This window comes from Protomyctophum parallelum (assembly GCF_964188405.1).
Source record: "Protomyctophum parallelum genome assembly, chromosome: 1".
In the NCBI taxonomy this organism is placed as follows: domain Eukaryota; kingdom Metazoa; phylum Chordata; class Actinopteri; order Myctophiformes; family Myctophidae; genus Protomyctophum; species Protomyctophum parallelum.
In genome coordinates this window covers 95,048,843-95,071,267 of record NC_139697.1, presented here as the reverse complement: position 1 = coordinate 95,071,267, position 22,425 = coordinate 95,048,843, and the positions used below count along the sequence as shown (strand labels likewise).

Sequence of the window (22,425 nt, the reverse complement as noted above, 5' to 3'; positions counted from 1 at the left end):
GCAGAAAACAAGAATGTGCTTTAAAAAATATTGCATCAAAAAATATTGTTACTTGTGATTTGATTATTGAACGTGAACTTGGGTATAATTGAAATGCACACATTTATTCGTATACTGTAGCTTGATATTGTCTCATCAAATGTGTTTCAGTGCTGAGTAACTTAATTTCCTTTGGACACAGTCAAGGTGAATATTCCTTATTATTCTCTTCATTCACTCAGTCAAAATCATACACATGTCAAATACTGTACGCTCTTGATTATTTGATTTATTTGATTAATTCATAATACAATTAACCAAGGTGTATAGTACAGTACTGTATTACATTACAGTTTGTTATTGCTAGTAGTCAATATCATCATTACTGCAGGCCCGCACCTGTGTGCCAATGTGCGCACAGGAATGGGTGGACCAAAGGAGAATTGTTCCCAGCTCCATTTTCTTATCTTTTTTATTTAGGGATATTTTTTAAATAACCACATTTTCCACCAATTGTGCCCCCCTATATAATGGGGTCCCCGGACCACTGGTTGAAAACCACTGCTCTATTGCAATGATGACTTGTGTCAGAATATGGAGCTTTTTCCACACCTACTGCACCTGAGCAGGACTCCTCTACTCTACTTGCTTGTTAGTGCGATTTTGTGACAGACTGACTGTTTGATTAATTTGGTTTGATTCTACTTAAATGTTTGTGTTCTATGTGTTTGTGTAGAGACACCAGCTGTTCTAACCCTGGAACCCAACTGGTCCCCCATATTTACTGGAGAGACTGTTACATTCACATGTGACATGAAAGAAGGGCAGAAGACTGACTGGCTGTACTTCATAGAGAATGATAGTGTTGGTGTTACATTAGTTGAAAAGTCTGTTCAGAATAAACATTCATTTCAAGCACAGCTAAACCACAGTGGTAAATACAACTGTCTTGGTACAAAACCAATACCAAGTGCAGACAGAGACAAAGTGAAACAAACTAGGCCAAATGGAGTAACTTTGACTGTATCAGGTAAGTCACATCATCATGTACTTTCTCATCACTGACATACGGGAACCCCTTTTGGTGTTTTCACCCTTGGACGGGAACCCCTTTCTGGGTTTTTTGTTGCTATGCAGTATAATGGCAACATAAATCCTGACCCAAGTTTTCCAGAAAACTTAGGTCAGGATTTAGTAGGCATTTTTAACACTCCCCACAACACTCCTATATTAGCTGTAGGCCCTACTTCATAGAGCATGATAGTGTTGGTGTTACATTAGTTGAAGAGTCTGTTCAGAATAAACATTCATTTCAAGCACAGCTAAACCACAGCGTTGAATACAACTGTCTTGGTACAAAACCAAAACCACAGGCTGTGAAACAAACTAGGCCAAATGGAGTAACTTTGACTGTATCATGTAAGTCACATCATCATACTTTCTCAATTCTCATCACTGACATAATTATATTGAATAACAACCATAATAACACTCAAGGCTATATTAGCCTTCTAATTGTGGTTCTGTACACAAATACATTAATATTGTGTATGAAGAACTTGAGTGGGATTTGATAATACAGATATGCATTATTATCATAATTCTATTATAGGCTACCTTTTCATATCTACCAGGCCGGATAGGCTAGGTTGGGGGTTCTTTTTTTAGGCTCTTGTCTGTCGATCTGTTTGCGAGCCTGTGAGCAGACTCCCCGGATGCCGCTGGATTGTATTTAACAACGTCAAACTCACCAACATTGCAGCTGTATGAAAAGCTTGAATTATCCTCCTTCTATATCTGCAAAATGCTTGTTTCAAAAATGCTTGTTTCATAAAAATCCACCGTGGATATGTGATGAGCTTCCTTCCTTGCAGGTGATTTGTGTTGGAGTTTGAAAGCGCTCGTTTTCAGTAAAGCAAGCTCCTGCTGCGTCCCGCATTATGTGCAAATTCAAAACAGGTGGCATGCAGCCAGGGCCGTTGAGTGATATCCAATGAGCACTTCTAAAAATCCCCAATATTTTCCCCCAATAAATGTAATATTTGGCATAGGCTATTTAGTATTTATCACAGGTACATTCCACTAGTGTAGCTCTCATCTGCAGTAGTCCACACAGTTTCACCAGGAAGAATCCATTCAAGTTTTAAGCATTTCTTTCTACTGTGACCCACAGATCATAAACCAAAGGCCACACTGACAGCTGACCAGACACACCTACCAGTAGGGGGCAGTGTTACACTGACCTGCTCTGTGGAGGGCTCCTCTGGATGGAAATACTACTGGTACCAAAACGACACACACTCACTGATCGATCAATACTCTACTGGATCATTCAATGTGTCAGAAGGTGGAATGTACTGGTGCAGAGGAGGGAGAGGAGAGACACTTTACTACACTGAATACAGTGACCCACTCACCATAGGTATAACATAGGTCATTAAATGGTTATGTTTTAAGGCAGTGGTTTTCATTCCCCTTTCAAATGAATGCCCACTATCTATATTCTGTTCTGCATTTGAGCCACCGACCACCAATTGATGACATTTAGCCTCTCAGACCCAAAACTAAAGAATATTGGATAAGATGTTGTCCACAATTCCATGCTGTATTGATGTTGAAATGGTACCATTAGCAGAACAGGTAAACATTGAACATAGTTGCGTATCTAGACTTCTTGTAAATTAAGTAATGCAGATAATCTAACTCTTGAGAGTGTAAAATGAAACCAAATGGAACAGTTAAAGATATATTAAATTATGTTAAATATTTAATAAGGGTCCATGGTTATACCAACTCTCCATCATTTAGCATGGGGACAACCTGGAACCCCTCAAGGGCCATTGGTGGTCCACGGACCACTGGTTGAAAACTACTGCATATACAGCCATACACTATAGCGAAAATGCTGAAAATGTGTTGTTCTAAATACTAATGTATTCACTTAGTTTACATTTTGTATTATTCGTGATATTTTAATTGTGGTTTAGTGTCTCAGCCGTCAGCGTCTGGATCTCCTGCTCAACTTCACACTTCTTCACACGCAGTGTGGTTGATTGTAGGACTTGTTGTTGTGATTCCACTCACCATCCTGCTGGTGCTGCTGCGTCGATACAGGACAGGTGAGAACCCAATGTAAAAGTAGAAGAGTACCGTAGCATAGCGTTATGAAGGATCAATGATATGTTTAATACACTCATTTAGCTGCTATAGTTTAGTCTAGGCATGTGTTTGGTCTGACCTACTAACAGTCCGACAGGCATTAGTATAGTCCGACACCCTACCCAAAACCCAACCTCACAGGAAACTGCATGGCTTAGTTTTAACCTGCCACAGGTTCCAGCTTTAACCGGCCATGCATGTCGGGAGCCATGGGTTAGTTTTAACCTGCCACGGGTTAGTTTTAAGCCTGCCATGCATTTCGGGAGCCACAGGCAAGTATTAACCGGCCACAGGTTAGTTGTAAAACGGCCACGCATGTCGGGAGCCACGGGTTAGTTGTAAACGGCCATGCATGTCGGTGTTGTTGGACTAATGTCTGTCGTGCTGTTAGCATGATAACCGACATACTGTATGCACCACCCACAGGATTTATGTATGAGAAATGCACTAAAAGATTGTAACTTTTTTATTTACAGCTTCAGGTTGTGTCAGGCAAGTAGAGTTGCCTATTGATCTCTGTCTTTACACACGCACACACATTTATGAATTTATGAAGTTCACTATTGTCTCCACCAGGCCGAAGGCATCGGGAGAGAGTATGTTTTGCACTCCGTCCGTGTGTGTGTGATTGTGTCCGTCCGTCCGTCTGTGTACAGCTAATCTCCGGCACCGTTAACCCTGTCGATGCCAAACTTTGCAAACACACTCCCTGGATGCCATCGATGAACCTCTGCCCCACATTTTCCAGAACGGCCTGTTATAGCGCCACCAGGAAACTGACTTTTGTAAAACAATCTTTTTGATATTACTCCTCCATATTTTGTCCAAAAATCCTGCAAATTGTTACACACTATCTCTATAGTCATTTCACAGACGTTCCTACTAAGCCGAGGAATATATCCCACCCTTTTCACATTGGCCTGTTATAGCGCCACCAACAGCTGGTGGATCTTTTCAAAACACATTTTTGGAACAAAATGCCTCAAATCATCCAATTGCCATCAAAGGCGTAAGAAGAAATGGCACCCTTTTCACATTGGTTTACCGCCACCAGGAGGCCACAACCTGACCTGCCCTGGCGGAGACCTGTGCCCCGAGGGGCACTTTTTATAGTTCATGAATGTATTCATTACAGAGCTGTTCAGTCTCAGGGAACCAACCAGGGCTCAGCTGTAGGCCAGAAGATGACCAATCATAGTGAGGCTCCTCCTGATGACGTATACTGCCCACTGCAACACGGTCAGTGTTTCAACCAATCATATTCTTCTGACACTTCTGACAAACTGGTTCTAATTTGGTGTGACTTCAAATTAAAAATGCTTTTTGGAAGTATATCGAAGTATGTTATCTTTTAATTAAATTAGTAGAACAATTAAAATGAAAACATGTTTGACTTAACAAAAATAAGCACCATATAATTGTTTACTTTTAGGCGACGCAAGCGTCTATGGGGTAATCGGTCTCACTCTGACGACTACAGCAATGGTACAGTATAAAGATCCAATTAATAATTAATTATTTTATTTTGCGTTAGCTGATGTCAGATTTTCACCGTACATTTGTGGAGGGAGATGCGACAAGTTGTAACACACAGCTTGTAATTCTGTTGAGATGGAATTTAACTTAGCTGCAGTGCTATGTGACTTAATTCCCTCTTCCATAAATGCAAGAATCCCCCCACACCTCTCTCTCTCTCTGTGTGTGTGTGTGTGTGTGTGTGTGTGTGTGTGTGTGTGTGTGTGTGTGTGTGTGTGTGTCTATGCACAGTACGCACACTTGCATTTCCATACATGCAAAATGCTGTCACCTTAGCATACAGTTTCCTCATTATAGCACATTTGACATAATGTAGCCTCAATGTTCTTTTTCCACAAATGAGTCTTATAACCACAGTCGTCTTATATTCGGGACAATATGGGTATTTGTTGTAGTTTTAAAAGTGCAATGTTAATGATTTTATTCAGTATTTGATTTTTGCTTTGCTTTTCAAAAATAGCAGATATATAAGCTGGGAGCTTGTACATCTGCTATTTTTCCTACATTTTTGGAAAATCTCTAAAGTGTGAGAAGTACTGATTTAGAAGGCATTTTGTGGAATCGACCCTCAGGTTTCTCTTAAATATATTATATTTTTGGCTTTTTCTGCCTTTATTGATAGGTTGAACGCAGATTGACAGGAAACTTGGAGAGAGATGGGAAGACACGCGGCAAAGGCCGTCGGGATCGGGAGTAGAAGCTATGCGGCACGCCGTCAGGCTGGCTCTGCAGCCTATAGATGCCCAGACGGTTGAGCTAACCGTATACGGGCCGACACTCGGGTCTCTCAATGGGTTAACCCAATTTGGGGCGGGAACCCCTTTTGGTGTTAGCATTGTGTTATGCTTTAGCTATTGAAAAATAGCAGATCTACAAGCTCATAGCGCGCCACCGAGTGGCGCGCTACGAGCTTGTAGGTCTGCTATTTTTGAAAACTCGAAGAAACGACTGACGACATAGAAACATAGCTTTTTCAGAAAACTGTCAAGACATTTTTAGAATCTGATCTCAGGTCAGAATGAAAACTGTCAGGACGTAGAAGACATTTTTTTAATCTGATCTCAGGTCAGAATGGGTTAAGTGTAATGTCCAGTGGGCCAAATGCGGCCCTTTGGCTGACTCCGACCGGCCTGTGAAAGGTTACTTGGAATTGTTGGAAATTAGAAAATAGAACATACTTTCTCATTTTAATCTATGCATGCTTTTGAAGCCTGTTTATTTACTCCTGCACAATCTGTTTCCTGCCGTGAATTGCGTGTGATTAGCAACTTGTTTACCATTGTTTTGGAACATTTGATTGAATAAATGACATTTTTGTAAGGCAACCTCACTTATATATTGCTTAATACTCTTACCAGCTTGTCAAAACAATGCCATTTACTGCTTTTTATATAGAAATAAAATGTACATTATGCAGAATTGAGTTCAGCCTTTTGGCCCGGCCCTCAACACTATTCTTTTTGTTTCTCATTTGGCCCCTTGGGGAAATAATTGCCCACCCCTGCATGGGTTAAGTTATAGTTCATAAAATGTTGCGATAATCCGCAACTATGAAGAAGGACCTTTGGATGTGAATGTATCAGATCTCTGTAAGAATTTGCAGTTTTATTAAAACGACTTTGTTCTCCCACTGGTGTTGTGTAAACTCCTTCCACATCTCTTATAGCCACCATGCACATTGTCCTACCAGTCTGCTCTTACAGTAGGAGATTATGTTTTGTGTCTGTTATGTATTGGATGTGTGTAATCTAGCCCAACACACAGACACCGCTGGACCCATCATTATCCAACGTTTCATGCACAGCCAATTGAATTAGCCTCATCACTACAAAATATAACAGTATACACATTACGTTTTGGCCTATAACATGTTTACTTCATCAGATGTTCATGAATCTAATTTAGATGTGCATGTCTTAACGTAGGGTATGTTTAATGTATGTTTGGGTCCAGAGGTGAAAAGAACATTAAGGCTCTCAAACAGTAATATTTACTGTATAAGATATGACTGTATATACGAGTCACAACTCACCTTTCAAACAAATTATGACTACGGTATTTAGTTTTGCATCATGCTGTTTAAATGGTATTCATATTTAGCAACAATGTCTTCACAGAGTAAGCTCAGGTTCCTGTTTCATGTGTTGTTTAGAGTGTCTTTGTCATTCAATGATGTGACACTTTGTGGTTTAGCTATAGTTCTTTCTTTACTGCGTTGCGTTGTGATGTGTGCACACAGGGGGCCGGGCCGATTCCGGCAAGCCGCCCCACGTCCGAAACGGTTGAGAAATGACAGTTACCGTGTGGGGGTCCCTCTACTGTACCTTCTACTATGCTGTACTATCACTGTACTGTACTGGCACACCCAAAATCATATATACAGATAACAAGTGCGTGTGCGTTTGTGTGTGTGTTAGGTTGCGCACAGGTGGTGAAAAACAACCATGCTGTTTCCGTACTCAGACCCACCCAGGCCCCCACCCAGCCACACACATAGCTCTGTACCACTCAAAAAGAGGAATAGTACTGAAATTACTAAATAACTTCACGTCATGATCCTATCGTCCTCTCTCTCTCTCTCTCTCTCTTTGTTTGTCACATCAGTATTAGTTCAGAGTGTTCATGAAGTAGAAAGGTCTTTCAGGGACGTTCAGATTCACATGAGAGGATGGCTCATATCTCGCTCGGTGTCCTCTGTGAGTATATCACCATTATTACTAGTACAATGTTCAATTTTACAATTTAGGATTTCTTGCAGACGTAATCCAGAGTGATTTACAGTAAGGAAGGTATTGTTTATTGTTTATTGAAAGGTAAGGTAAGTAAGGAAGGTACACATACGAATATTTATCAATAATAATCAAATGCATAGAAATTGTAGGATCACAGGTAAACCAAGAACCTACAGTATATCATCAGTCTAACTCTAAACAGTATAATATAAAAAATAAAACATCTGTACATTAAAGCTATACTGTAGGATACGAGGTCAACACATTCACCTAGCATCTGTCTACATAACATGCTATCTAAATTACAATTTAACCTTTACATAAGCCTGCAGGGCGTCGAGGCTAGGGCAAGTGCTAGGGCAAAGAATACGGGCTAAGGTGGAGTCTTGATGTTAGTCTTACATTTACGGCAGAAGATTCAGTCCGACATGCAACAGTCCGACAACATGTGTGGCCGGTTAACCCATTCTGACCGGGCACCCATTTTGGTGTCAGCATCATGTTATGCTTTATCTATTGAAAAATAGCAGATCTACAAGCTCATATCGCGCCACCGAGTGGCGCGATACGAGCTTGTAGGTCTGCTATTTTTGAAAAATCGAGCGACTGACATTTTTAGAATCTGATCTCAGGTCAGAATGGGTTAATCAGACCAGTGTGTGTCCAGTGGAAACCTCATATGAATCTGATCTCAGGTCAGAATGGTGACACACTAGACCTGAACGATGCAACTTGGGAACCGAATAATATCCGTTTTAGCTATCTGTCTGTGACCCTTTCATGTGCCCATACTGTATATGGAGATCTCTGTAGTACATACGTGGCCGGTTGAGAATCATTGATGATTGATTGAATTGTGTCGTCACATTGTGGATGAAACCATGAAAAGCACAAGACTTGTTTACATCAGGGTCCTCCCTTTTCAATTCATCATATAATTTATAATTAATCAGGGTTAGGTTAGTGTGTGGGGTAGGGTGTCGGATTATGTGTGTCGAACTAGTATAATTATGTACGTCGGACCAAACCTATAGTGTAATGAGGAGTTATTTCTACTATTCTCTGAGGCCAGACAAACAACAATATACTACTGTATACATGTACCATTGGAGGTTTATTTAATTTTATTACCAAAATCCAGGAACAAGCAACATAACACTAGTGACATTCAACAATGACAAGGAACAAAAAAAAGGAAGTAGGCTATATAAAGACACAGGGTTAACAGAATGCAGGTGAAACTAATACATAATCAACACAGGGATAGGGATGGGAATTATGCTTGCGCGCAGCTGCAAATTGCAGCGTCGGCAAGAAAACGGAAACGTTTTGCCGACACTGCAAGTAAGCCGCGCACGACCGTCATTTCCATCCACCAGCTGTCTAAAAACCCGGAGGAGATGCCTGCTCTAAGCGCTTTCTTGACACTTTCTGCGCGTATATGTGTCCACACTTATTGGCTACAAGACTAACAGGACATAGGTCGAGCAAACTACCACAGGTGAGACAAGACAGGTCACCGTAGGAAACCAGGACACTAAATACTACAAAACACAACAGAAAAGTTAAACACTAACTAAAACTAGAAAACAAGGAACACATGAAAAACAAGTACAGCACAGGTCACGGATCGTGACAGAATCATTATCATGGTGATTTTTGGAAAGGTATACATGCAGCCCTAGTGCTAGTGATAGCACTAGGAAATGTATTATGAAATACAATAAATCAAATATAATGTAGGTGTGTATAGTAATTGCATTTACACCGCAAGGAATTATTCTTCCGGCTTGTCCTGGTTTAGAGGGTTCCGGCCTGATGACCAAAACAATGACCACAACATGACATCTCGACTGGTATCACACGGCAATTTACTAACACAGACCAGGCTTTCCTCCGAGGTGGAAATTAAGCCTGGTGACGCGAGGTTAGGCTCTACTGTAGTTACTAGACGTTTACAACTTCCTGACTTGGTCAGTAAAGTGGGTGCAAAATTCACCTGGGTTCCCACGCAACTATATAGAACAATGTTTCCTTAAAAAATAAAAATAAAAAGGTCCACACACAATTGAAAGCAGAAAATAGGAAGGTGCTTTCTGATTAACACAATAGTAATATATGAATATAAAAGCATAAAAGACAAATTATTGTTACTTTTGTCATTTGTTTATTGAACTTGAAAATTGGCAATAAAATGCATAGATTTTATTCTTAGCTTGATATGGTCTCATCAACTGTGTTTCAGTGCTGAGTAACCTCCTCTCCTTTGGACACAGTCAAGGTGAATATTAATTATTATTAAAACTTATTCATTATTCTTTATTCATTCAGTCAAGGTCATGATTACACCTGTCAAATACTGTACGCCCTTTATTATTTTATTACAGTTTATTATTGCTAGTCATCATTATAAGTTACTGCAGCCGCCATACCGCACCGGTATGGCGGCACATATACGTGCATGCGTGTGTGTGTGTGTGTGTGTGTGTGTGTGTGTGTGTGTGTGTGTGTGTGTGTGTGTGTGTGTGTGTGTGTGTGCACGCGCACGTGCGTGTGTGTGTGTGTGTGTGTGTGTGTGCACGCGCACGTGCGTGTGTGTGTGTGTGTGTGTGTGCGCACGTGCACGTGTGTGCTGTTTGTGTATTTGTGATTTAGTGAAAACGGTTTGATTCATTTGGTTTGATTCTACTTAAATGTTTGTGTTCTATGTGTTTGTGTAGAGACACCAGCTGTTCTAACCCTGGAACCCGACTGGTCCCCCATATTTACTGGAGAGACTGTTACATTCACATGTGACATGAAAGAAGGGCAGAAGACTGACTGGCTGTACTTCATAGATAATTATAGTGTTGGTGTTACATTACTTAGAGCATCTGTTCAGAATAAACATTCATTTCAAGCACAGCTAAACTACAGTGGTGAATACAACTGTCTTGGTACAACACCAATACCAGGTACAGATAGAGAGAGATTGAAACAAACTAGGCCAAATGGAGTAACTTTGACTGTATCAGGTAAGTCACATCATCATGTACTTTCTCATCACTGACATACGGGAACCCCTTTTGGTGTTTTCACCCTTGGACGGGAACCCCTTTCTGGGTTTTTTGTTGCTATGCAGTATAATGGCAACATAAATCCTGACCTAAGTTTTCCAGAAAACTTAGGTAGGCATTTAGTAGGCATTCTCTATTCACACACAACACTCCTATATTAGCCTTCTAATTGTGGTTCTGGACACAAAGAGATTATTGTGTATGAAGAACTTGAGTGGGATTTGATAATATACAGAGATATGCATTATTATCATAATACTATTGGGCTACCTTTTCATATCTACCAGGCCGGATAGGATTATTTTTATGCTTCTGTGACTGACTGTCTGTATGCAGACACCTCAGATGCCGCTGGACCAAGTGGTGTGAAACTTTGTGTGCACACTCCCAGTAGGCCCAGGAAAAACATCCATCCATTTTTGCACAATAAAATAGTATACCCCATCCCCTTGGATTCCTTCAATCATGAAGCATCTCCCCATACAGTCCCCGTCAAATGCGCCAATGTATGTCAATAATGTCATTTTGCTTTTTGCTCCTAATACAAATTATTTCCAAAACTCACAAATCGGTACATATTCTATAACTTGACATGTGATCCAGATGTACTGTATGTGGCAGATCTTCAAATGGCATCCAGAGTTTGAGGGAGGGGAGCGAACAATCATGAACATTGCAATCTTCTCCAAATCACACACAGGCACATCCAAACAAAGCAGAACCAAACATGATTTCATTTCCATCCCTATAGGAGTTGCAAACAAACGCAAAGATGCCACATTTTCCCCAAAAACGTGATTTATTTCATCAAAGCACAAATGCTCTTTTCTATTGAGTCAATTCATTTCCCCCCCAATAAATGTAATATTTGGCAGTTCACTTCCTTCATTAAGACACTACATTATATCATTTACATTATAATATTATTGCCAATCACAATTTGTAGTTGGTTATTATCAGGCAGTACTTTTATTTGTCAATTATTTTCAGTACTGTTTGTATTAATCAGTAACTATTTTATCTATTTAACAAAGCCAAATGAGTTTTTGTCTAAATTTGTATGGTTAATTAATCCAATGTATACAGCTTCATTCCACTCAATTCAATTCAAAGGAGCTTTATTGGCATGAGAAAACATACGTTTACATTGCCAAAGCAAGTGTCACAATACAATAACAACGGTTGAAACATTGCCACATCGCATCCATTCATGGTTCTTTAAAGGCACATTCCACCAGTGTAGCTCATCTATTAGTCCACTCCACACAGTTGCACCAGGAAGAATCTATTCAAGTTTACTGTTTTAAGCATTTCTTCCTACTGTGATCCACAGATAAACCAAGGCCAAAGGCCACACTGACAGCTGACCAGACAGAGCTACCAGTAGAGGGCAGTGTTACACTGACCTGCTCTGTGGAGGTGTCCTCTGGATGGAAATACTACTGGTACCAAAATGACACACTCTCACTGATCCATCAATACTCTACTGGATCATTCGATGTGTCAGAAGGTGGAAGGTACTGGTGCAGAGGAGGGAGAGGAGCGCCTGAGACACTTTACTACACTGAATACAGTGACCCAGTAACCATAGGTATAAATAACAGTCCTTTTGAGGCTCATACACTACAGCCTAAATGCTGAAATGAATTGCTCCAATACAAATCTATAGTTATTGTCTACACCAGGCTGGATGGCCAAATGCCAGAGACTGTGTTTTTGCTCCTGTCCGTCCATGTGTCGGTGTGTCTGTGGACAGCTAATCTCTGCCACCGATCGATCGGCCAATCACATGAAATAGGCCAAGGAATGGACCTGCATGGCCATTATAGTGCCAGACTAGATTTTCTGCCAATTTGTGTTTTCTTCTACTCTCTTTTTTTTTTGCAAATATTCCTACAAATTTCGTCCAGTATTATGGGTATCACAATCCTTTTCCATTTGCTATATGACTGACTTCCAAAGTTTGTGGGCCCTTGTGTAAGAAACCCGGCCTGGCGGAGATGGACCTGCGCTCCGAGGAGCACATGCATATATAGTTTCAAATGACGTTGTCATATTATTGCCTCCCATATAGTGTCTCCTTCAGTGTCTACTCCAGCTCCATTGCCCGGATCTACTCTAGTAACTCTACCTTCACCTTCAGTGACTCATGAGCCTGCTGATGTGTACACGAGCTCTCAGCCTGATCAACAGCTCGTCGTGGGGTTGAGTGTGGGAGTTATCGTCGTTGTGATTCTACTGACAGTCCTCGTGCTCCTGTTGTGTCGCTGCACGTCTAAAGGTGAGAACCACTCAAACAGGGCTCATATCTTTAAAGGACCACTTCACCACTTTTAGTATCATAGCATATCAATATGAAGGATCAATATTATGTTCCACTCATGTAGCCGTTTTTTCTTTTTTTTAACAGCTCCATGTTGTGTCAGGTAAGTACAATATTGATCTCTGTCTGTACAGTATCAACATAACCGCAGTACATTCATGCTGTCATGTTTGCTACTTATTTTATGACATGTATGTCTTAATTACAGACCGAGTCAGTCTCAGGGAACCAATCAGGGCTCAGCTGCAGTCCAGATGACCAATCAAAGTGGGTCTCCTGATGACTTGTACAGCACACTGCAGCACGGTCAGTCTTTGAACTAATTGATTAACCCTAGAACACTAAAACCCAGGTGATTTTCACCCGGACAATTATACTTTTTGTAATTTTCATAATGTTGCTGATTGTCTGAGGTGGGTGGGTCTTTTAGTACCTCCATGATGCTCAGTGACAGGTGGCAGGTGTACACAGCAACTCACACACGTCAATATGTTTGATGGTGTCTCTCTCTCGAGTCTCAAGTTCCCTTGAGACTGCACTCGTCTGCCCTGGTCTACAACTATACTTTATCGGCCAAATACCAGGGGCGGCGGTGGCTCAGGGGTAGAGTGGCCGGATGGGAATCTCAAGGTTGCCAGCTCGAACCCGGGCTCCCCCAGAGCTAGTGTCGAAGTGTCCCTGAGTAAGACACTGAACCTCTATAATTGCTGATGGCAGGTTGGTGCCTTGCATGGTTTCCTCTGTCATCGCTGTCTGAATACACCTTTTACCTAAGCTAGGAGGGGGGGGGGGGGGGGGGGGGGGGGGGGATCAGAGGCAGGCGGGGCATCACCATTTACTCAAACCCACAACCATTTCCATGCTTATGTACAAATACAGTACTTCCGCAAATTTCAGGGTGTACACTTTAACCACGAGTCCACTGAGCTGTGTCACAATTCTGCACAACTGGTCCTAATTTTAAACACATGCAATGTAAAGAAAGAAATAAAAAACTATCAAAAGTCATGCATTGATTTAACAATGTATGTTCTTGTCAGTTTGTTTTGTTTTTCTAATTTGCAGAAATAATGAACTGAACTGAAATGATGTTTGAATTAACAATAAGCACCGCATTAATAAATGTCTGTTTACCTTTAGGCGACACAAGCGTCTATGGCGTAATCCACAACTCCGATGCTGACTATGAAAATGGTACAGTATATGTTAAAAACATCAAACAATTCCATGTCAAGGACCAATTACAAGAGATTGGCCGCCGACCCCCCCCCCACCCCCCCCCCCCCCGAAGCAAAGATTTGAGTTAAAAACGTTCGCTCTGAAATAATATATATTCAAAAAGTGTAGATCTGCTATTTTTCAATAGCTAAAGTATAACATAATGCTTATAACACCAAAAGGGGTTCCCGCCCGAAATGGATTAAGCACAAGATCTCTGATGATTGCTTTGTTCATAGGATAGATTAGTTAATTGTTTGACAGTGACATCACCTATAGTTCACATTCACAACCTTTAACATGTAAAGTAGGAAAAATGCACTAAAATGTTTTATTTGGTTCAAATATTTATGGTACAACTTTTTTTGTATTTACAGTTCCAGGTTGTGTCAGGCAAGTACGGTATTGATCTCTGTCTTACACACATTTATTCATGTTACTTGTATTCATGTGTTCATGTATTCATGTAATGTCTTCATGTGTTCATGTATTCATTTATTAATTACAGAGCTGTTCTGTCTCAGGGAACCAATCAGGGCTCAGCTGCAGACCAAATGACCAATCAAAGTGGCCCTCCTCCTGATGGCGTGTACTGCAACACGGTCAGTCTTTTTTTCTTCCCCACGTTTTTTCAGAATATTACACAAGATTGCAAGCACCTAATCCCAAACACACAGAAGTGTGCAAGTTCCTTTAATGTCCTTTTTTGAAGTACATTGTATTTTTTTAATTGGTAGAATAATTCAAATAAAATTATGTTAATGGTGAATTGTTTACATTTAGGCGACAAAAGCATCTATGGAGTAATCGACCACTCTGAAGATTATGAAAATGGTACAGTATGCTGTATATACCTTTTTTAAGATCCAATCCAATGATTTAATCAATTGATTTTGTGCTGATTGTGAGCTTTTATTCTGTTGAGATGGAAGTTAACTTAAAGCTGTGCTATGTAACTTTCCGCTTCTACAACATATTTGAGTTCTGAAATCGTGAAATTCCTGTGCTAATGTAGAGCCTGTATGCATGCATACGTACAGGTATAGGGGGAGAAATAGACTAGATTTTGACCTTCGGGTCAAACTTTGTGCCAAACCAGAAACATGAGTGTGAAGGTTTTTTATTAACTATACAAGTTGTAACAGCTTTAATGAATGCTAAAACTCACAACAGAATGAGTCAATCTTTTCATGTTCCATACTTAAGGAAAGGCAGTGGATAGAATATACTAGTATCCTAAAGGTTTATTATTATCTTTGTTTCATCTCCTTATACAGACGTGTAGGACAATCCAACATGAAGACAAAAGCAATCATCACCAATACATGCAGGGTGACATTTATGTGTGTAACCCCATTCAAACCAGGAAAGCAGCTGTCATTTTAGATTTTAGCATTGGCTTTTCAAAAACCATAGATCTACAAGCTCACAGCACATCACTTTGCTTGTACATGTGCTAGTTTGGTCCTTTTTTCCATTTAATATTCTCTTCTGGGGTCCCTGGCACAAAACATTTTCAGGTGGGGTTCTGCAGCCAAATATAAATTGATTTGGGGGCGGCACAAAAACTACTGATTTATAAGGCATTTGCAGGTCTTAATAACCATACAAATGGATAAAAAATGAATACATGGAGAGTAACATTAATATAACCTGCATACAAATGCAAGAATCACCCCCCCCCCCCCCCCCCCCCCTCTCTCTCCCCCCTATGGGCACGTACGCACACTGTGCAAAGAAAATGTTTTCACCTAGTTATTAAACGGGTCCTTTCATGCATCTCCAGCAAATAATGTTTTTGTTATGAAATATTAATGTCATGTTTGTGTTTCTTCAACAATATTTTGTGTGTATCTTTAGGGCATTAGGGCTAGAACATTGTGAAGTAAATAATACTATTTACACTTTTCTTAGTCCATTAAAACCGGGAAAGTTTTACATTATTGTGTTGGCTATTCAAAAATAGCAGATATACAAGCTCACAGCACATCACTTGTGCCGTGCTGGGAGCTTGTACATCTGCATTTTCTGCATCTTAATTATTATTATTATTTTAATCTTGAAAGTGTGAGAACTACTGATACTGAAGCATTTGTGGAATCGACCCTCAGGTCTCAATGGGTAAAGTTATACTGTAGTACATAAAATGTGATAATCCCTTCCCCTTGTACAGTATGAATTAAGGACCTTGGATGTGAATGAGGATGTATCAGAGCCATGTTTGTATTTGCAGTTTAATTAAACAACTTTGTTCTCACACTGGTGTTGTGTAAACTCCTTCCACATCTCTTATATGCCACCATGCATATTGCCCTGCATTCAACATTATGTTAACAGTCTATACTCTTTCCACATAAGAGAGAGATTATGTTTTCCCCTGTCCATGTGTCTTCAGTGTATTTGTCTAAGTTTGCATGTACGCTACATTGAATTATGTTTTAAATTAGCGTCATGCTGCCACTATAACAGATAACAATATACATAGGCTAACGTTTTGGCTTATAACTCGTAAGAAATAAGTACGTTTTGGCTTGTGTTGTGTACATTGAACTGAACACTTCAAAAGTGCTTAATGTGCAAACATGCTTCATGCTGGTGTAACTTAAGAGATGCACGTCTCCTATCCTCAGTGCCTGCTTACAGGCTGTGTCTGAGAGGCACTTGAGGTAAAACCATTCACTGCTTTATAAAACAATGGTATGAACAAATTAATGAACGAACGAAAGATCACATGAACAAATTAATGAATGAGATCAACTCAGTCTCTCTTCGAGGAAGAGGAAGAAGACATGTGAATTTACTTGCAGAAACTGAGCTCATGACATGAAGTGTAACATCTTCCTCACCCTCTCTCTCTCTCTCTCTCCCCCCCTATCAATACTACAATAGACAATAGACAATAATCTGTGTCTGTCTCCATCTGCACCCCTCTCTCTCTCTCTCTCTCTCTCTCTCTCTCTCTCTCTCTCTCTCTCTGGCCGTTCATCACAGGAGAGGATATGGCTCATATCTTGCTCTGCGTTCTCCTCTGTGAGTATTATCACTCTTATCACTATAGCATCTCTGTTGAACTAGTATTTGAACTTGAACTATTTGAATTTCAATTCAAGAATATGTGGCTTTTTCTTTTGTCAAAGTTACACTATTATGTAACCTTCCATCGCGGATTTAAATCCGGTTTCTGACATGTTTACCATTGTGCTAATAGAGCCTGCATGCTTGCTCAGGGGATAAATTAAATGTTGGCCATCAGGTCAAAATGTGTGTCAGATCCTGTGTCTAGGTGAGCCACGATCCCAATTGTGTAAACGTTATATTGTATTAACATACTAGATTGTATGAGTTAAATTGTATTAACATGCCATACCGATTGTATACATTATACATTGTATAAGAGAATATTTTTTACAGTGATTCTCAACTCGTTTAATTTCAAGGACCCCCAGTTTGACATGCATTAGTCTACGGACCAAATTTAAATTGTAAAATCAATGCTAATTTAACTCTGAGATTTTACAAACTGGAACGGGTCCATTTGGTTCCATTTGTACACAGAGTTACAGACCCATAACTTGCCATAAGGGTCCATTTTGTTCCAAACTATCATTTAGCTGGGGAGCCCCTGGGACTCCCTCAAGGACCCCTGGGGCTGGGCCCACTTTGAGAACCACTGGCGTAAATTACTAATTAAAATGCATTACATTTATGCTAAGTGTTATCTCATCAAATGTGTTTCAGTGCTGAGTAACTTCCTCTCCAATGGACACAGTCAAGGTGAACATTCATTTAATTATTGTATTCACTCAGTCAAGATGACATACTTTAGGCTATCAGATATTTATTATTACATTTTGTTCTGTCAGTATGTTGTAAAATTAGGGACGTGGTCTTTGGCTTCCACCTTGTGGCTGTAGTATGCAATTGCATGTGTTTGTCCAGTTAATAAGACACAAGGTTTATTCAACAAGACAATTCAAGGTGCTTTACATAAAACAACCAAAAACGATACGCAAATATAAAAGTACATTTGCATTCAGTAAAAAAAAAAAATCGTTCTGATTCTGAGGAGCCATTCTTTTAATTTAGGGAGACCATCACAGTACTCAAGTCTACTGAAGATGAATGTATGGACACGTTTTTTTGTTTTCATAATTTTATCCTGCTGAGTAATACAACCTTTAGTCAGTGGCTATGCTCATTAGTTGATTGTAGGCTGACTTTGTAATTGTGTTATAAGTTTGCGGTTTACCTCATGCCTGTATGAGTCCATAGACAAGGTGTATGACTTTGGCATTTCTTTATTTTATTTACATAAACAATGTTTTCAATGCAGATAAATGTGCTTTCCGACAGACAGACTCCAGCCTGTTCTCCGTGTGTCTCCTCCATGGTTGAGTCCTGGAGTCTCAGTGACTCTGAGCTGTGAGGTTAAAGGATCATCTGCAGACTGGAGCTTCTACTGGTACAGAGCTGTTCCTAAACCTTCACACAACAACTACACGTATGAGCTCTTACCTGGTAGCCTCCATGGGACTGTAGAAGGTTCCTTCATCATTCATGACCCTACAGGCACAGGAGGATATGCGTGTAAAGCTGGGAGAGGAGACCCGGTTCATTACACTAGATACAGTGAACGTCAGTTTGTGTGGTCTGCTGGTGAGTGTGACTCGATCCGTCATGTTTCAAGACATGATAGCCTGCATTGACCTAATCAGCATTTCTCCTATTATCTCTCCAATTCTTTGATGCTATTACTTTTGTTGAGTTCATAGTTCACTACATAGGCTATGCTGTATCATTGTAGCGCTGCTCTTCGTTTGACCTCTGACCCTGTGTTGTGTTTTAGATGCTCATGCTTCAGTTTCTCTCACAGTGAGTTCTAACAGAAGTCAACACTTCCTCTCTGAGTCTAAGCCTCTCCCACTGAGCTGTGAGGGGAAACTGAAGAGGTACCCCGCTGAAAAAACTGCCTTGCATCGAGGTGAAAGTGTCCACAGAGTGTTCTGGTGCGAGTCTGAACTGGGAGAGTACAGCAATGCTGTCAACATCACAATACACTGTGAGTCCAGCTACTTCACATGAACAGGTGGCGGTTGGGGACGGATTTGACCGTACGGCAACGTTCGACGTGAGGGGAGGCCTGGGTCATCGCCGCATGATGACAGGGGATATGATGATTCACGATTCTGTCCACCCCATGGTGCACCCACTTCGAATGTTTCCTTAATCAAATGAATGTTCGTGATCAGAAGCTTAGAATACAGCCAGAATGTGGCCTTGAGCCACGTGAGGCATCGCAGAGCGAGGCACTAGCCGAGCGTGTCGCCGTGCCGAGCGTTGCGACCGGATGGCCAGAGTCGGCCACCAGAGCCGACTCAGTGCCGTTCCAGTTGCGTCCCGATAGGCAGAGAATAGTAAATATTAGTACCCACTAGTTTCCATGCCCCGGCCAATGAGTTGGCCCCCGACACGTCCAGCAGGGGGTGTCGTTTACCAGGCTATGTCTGCACCACCCTGCATGCCTGCAGTCCTGGTGAACACAGCCAAACACCACAACGTCTAGTATGCCAGTATGGCCTTATTGGCCATATTCCAACGTCCTGCTAATGGTTGATTTTGTGTATTTAATGCAGTGATAACGTATGAATCCGTTGTTCCGTCGGTAGGCAACTCGAACAGCAGCGAGTAGGCTAGAAGCGGACTTCGCAACGCACAGCATACTGTAAATCTCAGACGCTGGTTCCTTTAACTTGTAACAGAGTGTTTCTAGATTAGTAAAAGTAAAACATTTGAGTACGTCTTTCACCACTGATTCCGCATTACATTATAGGCGGGATTATCAGGACTTGAACATTTATAAATTACGTGAGAATAAGTGAGAATAAGTTATGTCGCATAATCACTACTTAACAAATACTGCAGCATCATTAAAAATTGTTTCACAGATGGTGGTTCTGTCATCCTGGTGAGTCCTGTTCACCCTGTGGCTGAGGGACATAAAGTCACTCTTCAATGCAAACACAGAACAGACTCGTCTCTCTCCAACGTGGACTTTTATAGAAACGACGAACTGGTCCAAACTAACACCAATGGAGAGATGATCATAGCTGCTGTATCTAAGTCTGATGAGGGATTCTACAAGTGTAACCATTCTGGAGGAGAGTCACCACAGAGCTGGGTGGCAGTGAGAGGTTCTGTAAATCTACTCATGTTTTACTAGTATTCGTTGTAATACATGTATGTTAGGAATTTGCCAAATATCTTTCCATCTGCAAGGCATGAGTAAAAGAAAAAGAAAAAAAAGCTGTAGTCACAATAGTTTGAAGCATGCACCAGTATAAAAGCTCAAATGAGTTGTTCTAACACAAATAATCATTGCCTAAGTTTATACTGTCTCAACCTCCAGTGACTGTACCTGCTGTGCAGGAACAGACATTTCCTCACATAGAAGGGCTGATTCTAGGACTTCTTGTGGTGATTCTGTTGACCATCGTCATGCTAGTGCTGTGTCGATACATCACATCGAAAGGTGAGGAAAAAGGTGGCTTATATACCCGTTTAAATAAACATCCCTGTTGGGTATACGCAGATAACTGGTTTGCAGTGTAAAACATTTAACACATGTTACTCTTTTGTTTTATTACAGAACCATGTTGTGTCAGGTAGGTATACTGCATGCTCTCTGATTCTAAAACTGTCCCTAGTGATGCCTTTAGTCAATACTGTGACCAACTTAAGCCACCACCCAGGAAAAAGGAAGGACAAAACAGCTTCATTTAGTTGAGCATTTTATTCCTCCTCGCTCAGAGCAAACGGCATCAAACAAATGTTCTGGAAGTAACAACAGGAGCCGAAACTGAATAGTAATGGGTCACCGATTGACCATCAACATAAATGCAATAATATACAATAAATGATCAAATAAAACCTTTGGCACCAGCATTCAGATCACACAACCACCATCTCCATGGACAGTGTCTAAAACTGCCAATGCACACAGCTGATAGCAGTTCTTATAGTGCTCAGGTGGACAGCCTTCTTCCGATGATTGGCTGAGCTTGATGAGAGGCGAAACTAAGTCTAGAGTCTCTTACAGTCCTTTGCCACCATGTAAAACCAATATAAAAAAACGTATCAACTCCTAACACCTTCATATGAGACCAGGAGAAAACACATTATAGAAATGATTCCTATGTGCTATTTACTAGTTATTTTGTAAATTGGAGGTTAGTGCCGATTCCTATTTGTAGTGTGACAGCACATTTTGATCTAGTTAGTCTTTTGAGTAAAATTTAATTTAGTTTTAGTCATCTGAAATGTTTTAGTCTACTTTTAGACGACTAAATATCGTAAGATCTACAGTGACTTATTTTGGCAGGCTTTGATGGCATCATAATGGCAGATTTTACACTTGGTTGCCTGCTGAGTAGGCCCTATAGCCAATCTACTGCACAAGCTCTCTGACTATAGCCAATCTACTGCACAAGCTCTCTGACTATAGACAATCTACTGCACAAGCTCTCTGACTATAGCCAATCCACTGCACAAGCTCTCTGACTATAGCCAATCTACTGCACAAGCTCTCTGACTATAGCCAATCTACTGCACAAGCTATCTGACTATAGCCAATCTACTGCACAAGCTCTCTGACTATAGACAATCTACTGCACAAGCTCTCTGACTATAGACAATCTACTGCACAAGCTCTCTGAATATAGCCAATCTACTGCACAAGCTATCTGACTATAGCCAATCTACTGCACAAGCTCTCTGAATATAGCCAATCTACTGCACAAGCTCTCTGAATATAGCCAATCTACTGCACAAGCTATCTGACTATAGACAATCTACTGCACAAGCTCTCTGACTATAGCCAATCTACTGCACAAGCTATCTGACTATAGCCAATCTACTGCACAAGCTCTCTGAATATAGCCAATCTACTGCACAAGCTCTCTGAATATAGCCAATCTACTGCACAAGCTATCTGACTATAGACAATCTACTGCACAAGCTCTCTGACTATAGACAATCTACTGCACAAGCTCTCTGACTATAGACAATCTACTGCACAAGCTCTCTGAATATAGCCAATCTACTGCACAAGCTCTCTGAATATAGCCAATCTACTGCACAAGCTATCTGACTATAGCCAATCTACTGCACAAGCTATCTGACTATAGCCAATCTACTGCACAAGCTATCTGACTATAGCCAATCTACTGCACAAGCTCTCTGACTATAGCCAATCTACTGCACAAGCTATGTGACTATAGCCAATCTACTGCACAAGCTATCTGACTATAGCCAATCTACTGCACAAGCTATCTGACTATAGCCAATCTACTGCACAAGCTCTCTGACTATAGCCAATCTACTGCACAAGCTCTCTGACTATAGCCAATCTACTGCACAAGCTCTC

General features: G+C 40.7%; 1 protein-coding gene across 1 annotated transcript; it reads left to right on the top strand.

The window, feature by feature from the left end:
* The first annotated feature begins 3,033 nt into the window (after positions 1-3,033).
* LOC310868850 (uncharacterized protein) lies at positions 3,034-20,666 on the top strand. The gene is made up of 10 exons (XM_083779322.1): positions 3,034-3,098; positions 12,873-12,888; positions 12,994-13,091; positions 13,926-13,979; positions 16,995-17,033; positions 17,742-17,777; positions 18,357-18,659; positions 18,850-19,062; positions 19,949-20,532; positions 20,650-20,666. The coding sequence occupies exons 3-9, from the start codon at positions 13,040-13,042 to the stop codon at positions 20,221-20,223; spliced, it is 972 nt and encodes a 323-aa protein (XP_083635448.1). The 5' UTR covers positions 3,034-3,098; positions 12,873-12,888; positions 12,994-13,039; the 3' UTR covers positions 20,224-20,532; positions 20,650-20,666.
* Positions 20,667-22,425: the final 1,759 nt, after the last annotated feature.

Bases quoted from the DNA above. Each gene is read 5' to 3' on its own strand.
- LOC310868850 (XM_083779322.1), top strand. From the start codon at position 13,040: ATGACCAATCAAAGTGGGTCTCCTGATGACTTGTACAGCACACTGCAG. The intron at 13,092-13,925 runs GTCAGTCTTTGA...GTTTACCTTTAG, and splicing joins GTACAGCACACTGCAGCACG to GCGACACAAGCGTCTATGGC. The intron at 17,778-18,356 runs GTGAACATTCAT...GCTTTCCGACAG, and splicing joins CTCCAATGGACACAGTCAAG to ACAGACTCCAGCCTGTTCTC.